This window comes from Anas acuta, chromosome Z (assembly GCF_963932015.1).
Source record: "Anas acuta chromosome Z, bAnaAcu1.1, whole genome shotgun sequence".
In the NCBI taxonomy this organism is placed as follows: Eukaryota; Metazoa; Chordata; class Aves; order Anseriformes; family Anatidae; genus Anas; species Anas acuta.
The window spans coordinates 73,262,609-73,274,233 of record NC_089017.1 but is presented as its reverse complement, the minus strand read 5'-3'; the positions used below and the strand labels follow the sequence as shown (position 1 = coordinate 73,274,233).

The following is an 11,625-nucleotide window of genomic DNA, read 5'->3' as shown; positions in this document are numbered from 1 at the left end:
TCCAGGGATGGTGACTCAAACACTTCCCTGGGCAGCCTGTTCCAATACTTCACAACCCTTTAAGTGAAGACATTTTTCCTAATATCCCAACTAAACCTCCTGTGACACAACTTAGGTCCATTTCCTCTTATCACTTCGTTCTTGGCAGAAGAGAGAGATCCCCACCTTGCTATAACCTCCTTTAAAGCAATTGTAGAGCACAATAAGGTCTCCCAAGCCTTCTTTTCTCCACACTATACAACCCCAGCTCCCTCAGCCACTCTTCATAAAACTTGTTCTCTGGAGCCTTCACTAGCTTCCTTGCCCTTCTTTGGATGTGATTCCCTGCTACGCTTAGGAGAAAAACATGTCAGTGGTGCCAATGATCTAGAAACATGTTTGGGTAACTTTCTCTTATCAACTGGATATTTTTCATTACCAGTTTTACATGAAGGTTAAAGATTAACAACAAACTCTGTAAAAGCTCAAGATAGTTCAGGTTACTGGATGAGAGAAAATCTGCGATGCAGTGAGAATAATGATTTTTTTCTCCTCTATTTTTCCTATTAATTATGTCTAGAAATATGTTTGCATTTGACATACTTTAATATGAGTTTATTCAGAATAAATATGCCTGCTGTGATGGTTTTACTTGGGTGGGAGGCCGAGCTCCACCACAACTGCTCTCTCACTCCTCCTCCTCAAAGAGGAACAGGGAGAAAATACGATGAAAAGGGCTCAAGGGTTGAGATAAGGACAAGAAGATCACACTGTAATTACCATGACAGGCAAAACAGACTCAGCATAGGGAGACAGTAAGATTTATTGCCTATTACTAACAAGCTACAGAAGCGAGAAACAAAGGAAAGAAAACAAAAGTGCCTTCCCCCACCACCATCTCTCTTCCACCTCCTCCCCTGAGCAGCACAGGGGAACGGGGGAATGGGGGTTATGGTCAGTCTACAGCACTTCTTTTCTGCCGCTCCTTCTCGGTCACTCTCGTCCCCTGTGCTGTGGGGTCCCACCCACGGGATACAGTCCTTGATGAACTGATCCAGCGTGGGCTGCCCACAGGCAGCAGCTCTTCCAGAACTGCTCCAGATATGGGTCCATACCATGGGGTCCATCCCTCAGGAGCAAACTGCTCCAACCTGGGTTCCCCACGGGCAGCAGCTCCTGCCAGACCCCTGCTCCTGCGTGGGCTCCTCTCCACAGGCCGCAGCCTCCACCTGCTCCACCATGGTGCAGTAAGTAAAGATACAGCCTTTCTGAACCCAGTTAATAGTCTCTCTTACTGTCAGCTCAGCAGTGTGTGTGTGTGGGGGGGGGGGAAGTAGAGGAGAGTGTTTGGGGTGTGTGTGTGTATACACTCTGCTCACAGAGGCCACCCCCGCAACCCCCCACTACCAAAACCTTGTCATGTAAAACAAATACACTGTGCAAACAACATGTGGTTCAAGTAGACCGAGTGCAAGATCCTAAGATCCTGCATCTGGGTTGGTGTAACCCCAAATATAAGTAAAGCTGTGGAGTTGGGTGGACTGAGAGCAACCCTGAGGAGGAGGACTTGGGTGTACTGCTAGCTGAAAAACTGAACATGAGCCAGCAATGTGTGCTTGCAGCCCAGAAAGCCACCCGTACCCTGGGCTGCACCAACAGCAGTGTGGGCAGCAGGGCGAGGGATGGGATTGTCCCCCTCTGCTCTGCTCTGTGAGACCCCACCTGGAGCCTGTGCTCAGCTCTGGGGACCCCAGCACGAGAAGGACATGGATCTGTTAGAGCAAGTCCAAAGGAAAGCCACAAAGATGGTGAAGGGTCTGGAGCACCTCTCCTGTGAAGATGGGTTGAGAGGCTGAGACAGGCCTCTCAGGAGGAGGCCTGTCAGAGGAGAAGTTTCAAAGGAGACCTTATTGCAGCTTTTCAGTATATAAAAGGGTATTGTTATAAGAGGAGAAAGATTATAAGATGGTTATAAGGTTATAGGATGGAGAACGACTTTTTTTACCAGAGTCTTCAGTGACAGGACAAGGGGCAACAGTTTTAAATGGAAAGAGGCTAGATTTAGATTCCATATAAAAATGAAAGTTTTTGCAATGCGGGTGGCTAAACCCTCTAACAAGTTGCCCAGAAAAACTGTGTATTGCGGGAAAGGAATTTGCAGGTGGCTCCGCGCTGTTTCACACGTCCCTGGATTAGAGATAATGAGGAAACAAGCGGAAGAAGCAAAAACTTGAGCAAGGTCGAGATAAAGAAAATTGGCTACAGTGTTAAGGATGAGCTTTGGGGCAGTGGCCAATTCCTGGCTGGCTGGCTCCAGGTGCGTGTCCGAGGGTCTCTGACCAATTGTGTGACAGATTCGGGAACGTGGAGAGCGCGCTGGGCTACGGGGAACGTATATGTAGTGGTGAAAAAGGGCAGCAAAGGTCTTCGGTTCAAGAGCCATCAGGAGTCCCTGTCTTGCATCCCGTCGGTGGTGACCCTGACGCGGGAGGAGCAGCACTGCACGAGCGTCCGAAGGGAACCGAGCCAAACGAGTCGAGCTCGCAGCTGGACGGCAGCTTCAGCCCCGGGACATCACCTGGAGGGCAGGTGAGCGGCTGGGCGTTGGGCATGGGAGCTAGCCTTTCGGCAGAGGAAGAGGCCATAGTGAAACTGCTAACGCAGCTCCTCGTAGAACGGGGAGTAGAAAATGACCCGCTTAAGATAAAGCTACTACTGAAGTTTTTGCGAAAGCAAGGGTTCCCCTCCATGGCCTCCACGGTGTTCGATGTAAAAACTTGGGACCACGCGGGGGAAAAAATATGCGAAGCCGCGTCCAGTGGGGACACCGATGCTGCCGAGGTGATGGCTACGTGGCATCTGGTGACGGAGACTTTGCGATCGTGGCAGGCAGAGCACGAAGCAGACAACGCCGCTGCCCGGGCAGCGCCCGCGGGGTCCCCAGCGCCGTGCCAGCTGATGGCCCCGGGGGGTGACAAGGAGGAGGGCCGCGGGACGCCGCCGCAGCGCCCCTCCGGGCTGACCCTCCCGGCTGCCGCCGTGCCCACCCCGGGCAGCGCCGCCCCGGGGCCCCGAGCCTGCGACCCGCGGCCAGGACGGGAGCAGCCGCGCCGGGCGGCGCCCCAGCACGGGGACCCGCTGCGGGTGGCTCTGCCGGAGCCGCCGCGACCCAGCGGCCGAAACGCGGCGCTCACGCGGGGTCCGGCGCCGGCTGCGGCCCCGCTGCCGCCCCCCAGCCCCTGCCCGCCCGCCCCGCTGCTGCCCCCCGCCGCCTTTCTCCGCTTCGAGCGCCCGCCCGCACGCCCCGGGCTCTGCCGCCCCCCGCCCGCTGCTGCCCCCGCGCCGGGCCCCGCTCGCCGCCCGCCGCCGCCGCCGCTCGCCCCCCGCCCGGCCGCAGCCCCCCCGCAGCCCGCAGGCCCCGCTCGTAGCGCTGCGGGACGCCGCCGGCAGCTCGGGCAAGGGTGGAAGGCCTGAAACGGCCTCGGCTGCTCCTCGTAGGACTCGTTCTCCAGGCCCCTCACCAGCTTCGTCTGCACTCGCTCAAGCACCTCCATGTCCTTCTTGTAGCGAGGGGCCCAAAACTGAACACAGTACTCGAGGTGCAGCCTCACCAGAGCCGAGTACAGGGGGACGATCACCTCCCTAGCCCTGCTGGTCACAGTGTTTCTGATACAAGCCAGGATGCCGTTGGCCTTCTTGGCCACCTGAGCACACTGCTGGCTCATATTCAGCCGACTGTCCACCATCACTCCCAGGTCCTTCTCTGCCTGGCAGCTCTCCAACCACTCATCTCCCAGCCTGTAGCTCTGCTTGGGGTTATTGCACCCCAGGTGCAGGACCCGGCATTTGGCCTTGTTGAACTTCATGCAGTTGGCCTCAGCCCATTGGTCCAGCCTATCCGGATCATACTGCAGAGCCTTCCTACCCTCGAGTAGATCGACACACGCACCTAACTTGGTGTCATCTGCGAACTTACTGAGGGTGCACTCAATGCCCTCATCCAGATCATCGATGAAGAGATTAAAGAGGACCGGCCCTAAAACTGAGCCCTGGGGAACGCCACTAGTGACCGGCCTCCAGCTGGATTTGACTCCATTCACCAAGACTCTTTGGGCCCAGCTATCCAGCCCATTTTTAACCCAACAAAGTGTATGCCAGTCCAAGCCATGAGCAGCCAGTTTCTTGAGGAGAATGCTGTGGGAAACAGTGTCAAAAGCCTTACTGAAGTCAAGGTAGACCACATCCACAGCCTTTCCCTCATCCACCCAGCATGTCACTGTCATAGAAGGAGATCAGGTTCAAAAAAAAAAAAAAAAAAAAATCAAAACCAACCAAACAACAACAAACAAAACACACACACATACACACAAAACATATGTTTTGAACTAATTGTTTCAGGGAAAGTGTGCTGCACTCTCTATAAAAAGGTCTTCTGTTCAAGAGCCAGCAGGAGTCCATGTCTTGCATCCCTTCATTTCATGGCTCATCGCTGGACGTGTTCAAGGAAAGTTTGGATGAGGCTTTGAGCAACTTGATCTAGTGCAAGGTATCCTTCCCAAACCCAAACTATTCCATGATTCTGTGACACTATTCTATGAAGTTTCCACATCCTTTAAGTTATCAGGTTAGTTAGTAATCTGAATCTCATCAGATTGTGAAGTTTGATTAGATGACTGCAGTTGACTTGCCATCAGGGAGCATAAACTCCAGGAGAGCAGAAAGGATAATGACATTCCTGAACTGGAGCAGACAGTGTTTATTGTGTGTGTGTTTGCTTATTTTTGTAAAAGAAAGCACATATAGTCCACCTGGGGTAAACATGAAAGCCAAAATAAAAACAGAAACAAACAAACAAAAATCCCAACTTGTTTCAGCCACAAGCTGTAAAGACACAAATGGCAAACCTGTTAAAATGCATGCACATGTGTAAAACACCTTTTAACCCTGTGCAAATATACAGCAGCATACAGCAGCTTTATGTGAACACTGTGAGGTCTCCTTCAAGAGTGGGAAACAATCTTCCCAGTGTATGGCCCTGCAGTGATCCAAAAATCACTTTGCCCTAGCTCTCATTTCATCACGTTTCTGAATGTTACACACCGTCTTTATCCATTTCAGCTAGACCTGACAAGGATCTTGGAGAGCAATGTTTATTTTAATTATGTCTTCACATGACTGTGCCACATCAGTAGGTTGTAAAATGAGAACTGTATTTTTCTGTTAGCAGAGAAAAACCTGGTTAAAGCTTGGAAAACTGAAAAATAGTCACAACCATATGATGAAGAGGAAAGAGCTTGTTTCTTTTGTTTGATTTACCATGTAATTCTTCATAAAAATCTGTTACCATATATTATTTCTTAGCTGTGTGTAATATTTCTAGCTATTTCTGAAAGTTGTCTAATGGTGGCACACTGTCCTTTGCTCAGGCCCGGCTCTATCTGTACGAGTTTGGGCATACATGTAGCTTTGCAAACCTGGACAACTGCCTCATGAATGAAGTTTTAAGAGTGCTACTCAGCTGTCTTGTATGAACCTGAATAACCACTTTCATGGAAGTTTTGCCAGTGGGTCTAAAGGCTGATTTCTTGAGTCTTTCACTTGTGCATACTGTAATAAGACTAGAATGTAATAATATATATTATGTTTTCAGAAGAATCTTAGTTTCTTGCTCAAGTATAGACTGTCAGAATAAAATACTGTGTGTAACCTATAATAAACTTGGTTAGCGTTTTACTGCTCTTCTAAATCTCTCTGCTGAAGTGGGTTTTATTGATTTTATTTTTGTTGTATCTAATTTAATTTGAAACCAGGCTTTTTTCTTTTTTTTTTTTTTTTTTTTTTTTTTTTATGAACTAAAAGTGTCTATACCTACATGCACTCCTCTTACTTCACTTAAAACCTTAAAAAGGGAAAATTCCAGCTGAAGGTGGGCAAAGTTCTAATAATTATCTACAGTATAACTAAATCTATGTGTTAGATAAGACATTCTTTGTCACTTTTAAATATTTAACCTCATTAGCAGTAGTGTACAAGGTATGGCAAAACTAGCCATATGAATGAATGAATGTAAGGGTTCGTCTTTACCTATGCTTAATGCTGTTGTGTCTTCCTTGACTATAGAAACTAGATTAAAATCCAATACTAATATGGGTAGAGTTGCTGCAATTGCTTGTCCCACCTGAGCACAGTCAGAGGCTGGGGAGGAGTTTTGGAGTAGCTATTTTAGGCGATGTGGTCTAATAGAGTAGTTCTGCTCTCCGAATCATTGTTATTGTAACAATGTACAATACATATATTTTAAAAGACATCATATATGAACATTTTTCATTTCTGAGTTGATTCAGGACTTCTTCTCTGTTGTACTGGCAAACCTTAAAGAAAAGACTGTTTATTTCAGACACACACACACACACACAAGAATGGACCACTGCACAATGGAACTTTTGCAGAAACAATGTAGAATAGTTCTCCAGATAAAGTGGGAGGCTAGAAGGCATTAGGCACTTTTTGTTTCTGGCAATAGATCAATGGCAAGACTTTATGAATCTATCTGTAACTCATGGAAAATGCACTGTTTCAGCAATATCTCTTCTGAATGTAGCTGTTTACCATCATGCACCTTACCTGCATTCAAGATATATGTAGTTTCAAGGAACAAAGAGGGTTTAAAGTAAAATAATTTAATCACTATAACAGAACTCTTTTTTTTTTTTTTTTTTTTTTTTTCCTCCAGGTTTTATTTTGCCTAAGGAAGTGTATTTTAAATGTCTTAATCTGACAGCTAAAATTATCATAGAGTTCTGCAAGGCTGGGCTCCAAATCAGTGATATGCTGTATTTATTGAATGAGTATGTTTGTGTTTTTTTGGGTTGTTTCTTGTTTGCTTTCCTCTCCTCTAGTAGCATAATGTATAGAGTATACATAATAATAATAACAATACAATATAAATACACTGAGAGTGAAAAAGTGACTGATGAGACCCATGGTATTGCTTCCATGAGCCATGAAAGTGTCAATACCGCTGACTTGGAAATCAAACTGAGCTATTTTGCTCTTCAGGTGGATTGGTTTGTAATGCGAGATGCTTAAAAACAGGTGTGGAAAGATATATTTTGTCCTCTCATTAAGATGAAACAGATAACTTTGGAGTATAATCCCTTCTCAGAGGGTTAGAGACGTTTAGTCACAGACCATTTCACTGGCATAAAATCCCTGCACTAAAAATCTCAAAATAATTCCTTGCTCGCCTCTCTTACTAAGCTTCAATAATAAAAACACTCTTTACCACTCATCATCATGACAAATGTTGGCAAAAATCACTGAAAAGAGAATGGGAAGAATTTTGGTGTTTGAAATTCTAACAAGTTGAAGATACCATAATGAATGGTTGGTTTAATAATCGGATTTCTCAAATATATGACTACCAAGTACTCCAAACACTGAAATTGACAGCATTAACCAAACCCAAAATTTAGTTAACTGTATAGCTGTAAAAGCCCCATCCTAGCATGAGTTTAATGGAATTGAAATGAAGTCATTGAACAGCATAAATACTCAAATTTCTCTTCTCTTCTGCAGCATCTACCAACACCTCTAGTGGAGAAAGCATTTAATGCAATATAAATGTATTCGCAAAACCATGCAAAGTTTTCAAGAATTAATTGTAACAAACAAAAACGAAACTATGTTATTTGTATACATATAACCGTGAATAGACAGTCTATTGTATCTGAGTGTCTGTTTTCAGTTACATGTACACTTCAAGTCCCCAAGGCCAGCTTCAGAAATATATATATATGTATCTAATTCCCATTGAAAAATACCTCACTGGGTCAAAGCCTTGAGTGGCGTTGAAAATTTTGTCATAATTTCCGCACAGCTGTGTGAAATTAGTTTCACGTGAAGTTATATGGTCACGGAAAATCTGTGCTTCTATGTACCTTTTCTCTGCCCCATCCACTCCGCCTGGGACCAGTAGATGTCACTGTGCCCTAAGGAAGAAGCTGAACCTCGGCGTTGCAGCCTGCTTTAAACCCAGAGCATAAAGCTGCTTTAGGAAGCCTGTGTTGACTCGAACGCTGCAATTGCTGTAAGTGTTTTTGTGACCAGACACAGCCAGACTGCTGATAAGGATGGTTCTGTTTAGCTCAAGAGGGTTAAAACCCTTGGAGGTGCCCAGCTGTTTGCAGAGCCGGTGCTAAATGCTGGCGGCATTTCCAGAGTCTTTCCTGCATGGCCAGAGCATCTCCGGCAGCATTTCTGCTCCCTGTAAGATGGACGCTGCTGCTTTATCCTACTTTTTTTCCTCACAAGAGTAGGCAACACACTTATTGTAGAACTGGCTGTCGGTCTCCTGCCGTGGTCAGTTGCAATGTTGTGATATTTCACCACGTAAGGGACACGGCAGGAGCTCAGGAGCCACAGGGATATGAAGCAGTTGTCCTCCTTGCAGTGTAAGATCATTTTCTTGGAAATGACTAGTTTTCTGGAGGGGTTAAAACTCACTGAAAGTACCAGGCAAATTATACTTCTTATGACACAGGCCCAACAGTACAAATGCACTTTTGGCAATGGGATTGTTTAAGTGCTGAAATTCTAATTTCCTGGAATGGTATATAATTATGAGTAACTGAATGCTTAGAAGAAAAACAAACAAACAAACAAACAAACAAACAAACAAACAATCTTCCTGGATTTCCAAGAGGATGAGCTGGGTAATCTCATGGTGCTTTTGTGGTCCTATAGCTGCTTCACTAATGGTTGGATTGGGAAGAGAAAAACATATCAGAGTAAAATAGCTTAGAATATTAACTCCATTTTCATGACCATGCGATGATAGACAAGAGAGAACACAACACAGAGGGCAATGGTTTTTTATTTTTTTTTCTGTCCTTTTAGCCTTCTTAAATTTGTCTTATTTTTCATTTTATTTATGACCTGGACCTGTAGGAGAAAATATTCTGCCCAGCAGCACAGAACAGCCAGAATCTTGCCTCAGAAAGCATCTGATGATTTACCTGGACAAAGTGCCTTGATACCCTTCAAATTTGCTAACATTTTAATGAGCCCTACAGACCCAATATTACCTGCCCAATAATATCTGTATTGTTAAACCCTTTGCCAAGTTCAATAAAAAACAAAACAAAACAAAAAACTATTAAAAAAAATAAATCCAGCCACTCCCATAGTTTGAATAGCTGTTTTTTTTTTTTTTTTTTTTTTTTTTTTTTTTTTTTTTTTTTTTCCCTAGAAATAGAAGATTAAGTATTTGAACTGGGAGGTCTAAATGAGAAGCAACATTTTCCCTATAGTGAGGTAAAATCATCTATTCCCAGGCTGAAGATTTTGTTTACAGTGAAGATTTTCTCCCACAACCACAGAAAGCTATATAATTATTCCTGCCAAAATGCCCCAAAGAACATAAATAATAAATGTTGTTGTGCGGAAGATTTGAAAAAAAAAAAAAAAAGGAAAAGGAAAGGAAAAGGGAAAGGGAAAGGAAATGGAAAGGGGAAAGGAAAAAAGAAAAAGAACAAGAGAAAGAAAAAAAAAGATAAAGGAAAAGAGAGAAAAATGGAAAAGGAAAAGAAAAAGGAAAAGAAAAAGAGAAAGAAAAAAAAGGAAAGAAGAAGAAGGAGAAGAAGAGGAAGGAAAGAAAAAGATCTGTGTGTTGTAACATTTTTAAAAATAGTTTGTTATAAGTACTGTATTCATTTAAGAGCTGCTGATCACAATGTTGATTTATTTACTCCCCAAGTTTATTTATTTGCTCACAAGGTTGTTTTATGTAACTCCTCTCCCACTGTTTGTCACATCTGATGGCTGGCTTAGGGTTGCTTTTGGTTTACTCAGTTTGTTACATACATAACCATTGCTTATGTTACACCAACTGGGAGCTTCATCTAGTATTGCTCTCACCTTCATACTTCAGAAGCTAATCTCTGGAGGACACCTTCCCCTTCTTTCCCTTCCCTTTCACCTTCCCCTTCCCTTTTCCCTTCCCCTCCTCTGCCAGACCAGTTACAATAACACCTGAAAATTCTGAAAATCCTTGGGATGCTCAAACTGGCGGATTCCTGTTGGTCTGTCTCCTGAATGTGTTTCAGGTTAAACTATTAAGGAATGCCACACAGAGATTTGCCCCTGGCATGATAGTTACGAGTGGCAGCATATGTAGGATAGTATGGTCAAGTGCCTAGGACAGTGGGCACCTCAAGTATTTTGGATCTACTCTCTCTCTCTCTTTTTCTTTCCCTTTTCTCTCATGTTAAAATGTCATTATCTTAATCCACAAGTTCTACTATATTTTTTTCCCCAATTACCTCCTCCATCTCACTAATGGTGCTCCCCCCAACCCACTGCGTGGTGCTGAGCTGCCTGCTGGATTAAGCCAGAGAGGCATTGCTCCGTCAGCAGTGCTGGCAGAACAAGTGGGAAGAAGATCTGGGTGCATGGCCCCGTGTTGCCCCTCCACTGATGGTCCATGAACACAACTCTGTGAATATGAACAAGCACCTGCTCATTTAAATAAAAGGGAGAAGATTTGTTATGTTAGACCACTTTATGAACTATGCGGTATTTAACCTTTGTAAAGGTTACATGGAAGGTAAAAGTGGCTGCACTCTGATACATTAAATGCAAATCATGAGTAGCTTTTCTCAAACTTTGTTTTGTACTAGTCTGGCAGTGAGTAAATATCTATTTTCAGTTTGCAATACGAGGTGCTGCTGGAATGAAATTTAGCTGGAATGATATGCACAACATCATTCTGGTCTGCTAGATCCACGATACAATTTTTACATGTTATTTCTTTCCTACTTTTGGATGCACGGGTGAATGACATGCAGTAAATATTAAGTCTATCCTATCCAGACACAGATTTGGAAGCAGGCTGAGAAGGACTATACCTCCTCTTTTCCTCCTCTGTTATTACTACTGCTTGTGACTGCATCAGCTCCACATCCCCACCTTTCTTCTCACACCTATGTCAGTGCTACAGATATCCCTGAGCTCTGAATCTTTTATTTTTTGGCCAGGACACCTGATACAGCAGGTTGAATATGTAATACATCTTGAAATAACACCTACTTAATGCAATGCAGAATGCCAGAAAAAAAATCTGTGTTATTAAAACATCTTTCAATTTCAGAGAAATTTTCTCAAAGGTGGGTGTATTTCTCCCCTGTCTGGCTGCAGGAACATTTTGATGTAAGCTTCTGTGATCTGTTTATCACATCATATTCATGCTGAACCGAATATAAATGATATACTCGCACTTTTTTTTTTTCCTTTTTTTTTTTTTTCCAAGTTTTTTGAGTCTGAACAACCTATATGACAAGGAAATCAGCAAAGCCCTGAAGTGCTGAGACTCTTCTATCACAAGCCAGAGGTAGGTTAGGACTGAATTTCACCAGTGTTATGCTGGCTCTCCACCCCCATCACCAAAGAGGATGAAAAATATTAGAGGTCTGAAGGAAGGAAGGAAGGAAGCAGACACTAGAAAGAACGAAAACAGCCTAGAAGGGAAAAGCACCACCACACCAATTTCTCCTGTCCTTTGCTTGATTCTCAATCAACTGGTAGTTAAGTGGTTCTTCCATCAAGACACTGTGATTAAAGCCAAATATATGGCACTGGCGCTATTCA

The 11,625-nt window shown here is 44.2% G+C and overlaps 1 protein-coding gene across 1 annotated transcript in view; it reads left to right on the top strand.

Moving 5' to 3' along the window:
* Nucleotides 1-2,269: 2,269 nt before the first annotated feature.
* The window catches only part of LOC137848075 (uncharacterized), a 75,000-nt gene continuing 65,644 nt past the window's right edge, over nucleotides 2,270-11,625 (top strand). Inside the window, exon 1 of the mRNA XM_068666964.1 lies at nucleotides 2,270-3,578. Within this exon, the coding sequence (XP_068523065.1) occupies nucleotides 2,590-3,453 (864 nt within the window). The 5' untranslated portion in view covers nucleotides 2,270-2,589 and the 3' untranslated portion in view covers nucleotides 3,454-3,578. The remainder of the gene's footprint in view (nucleotides 3,579-11,625) is intronic.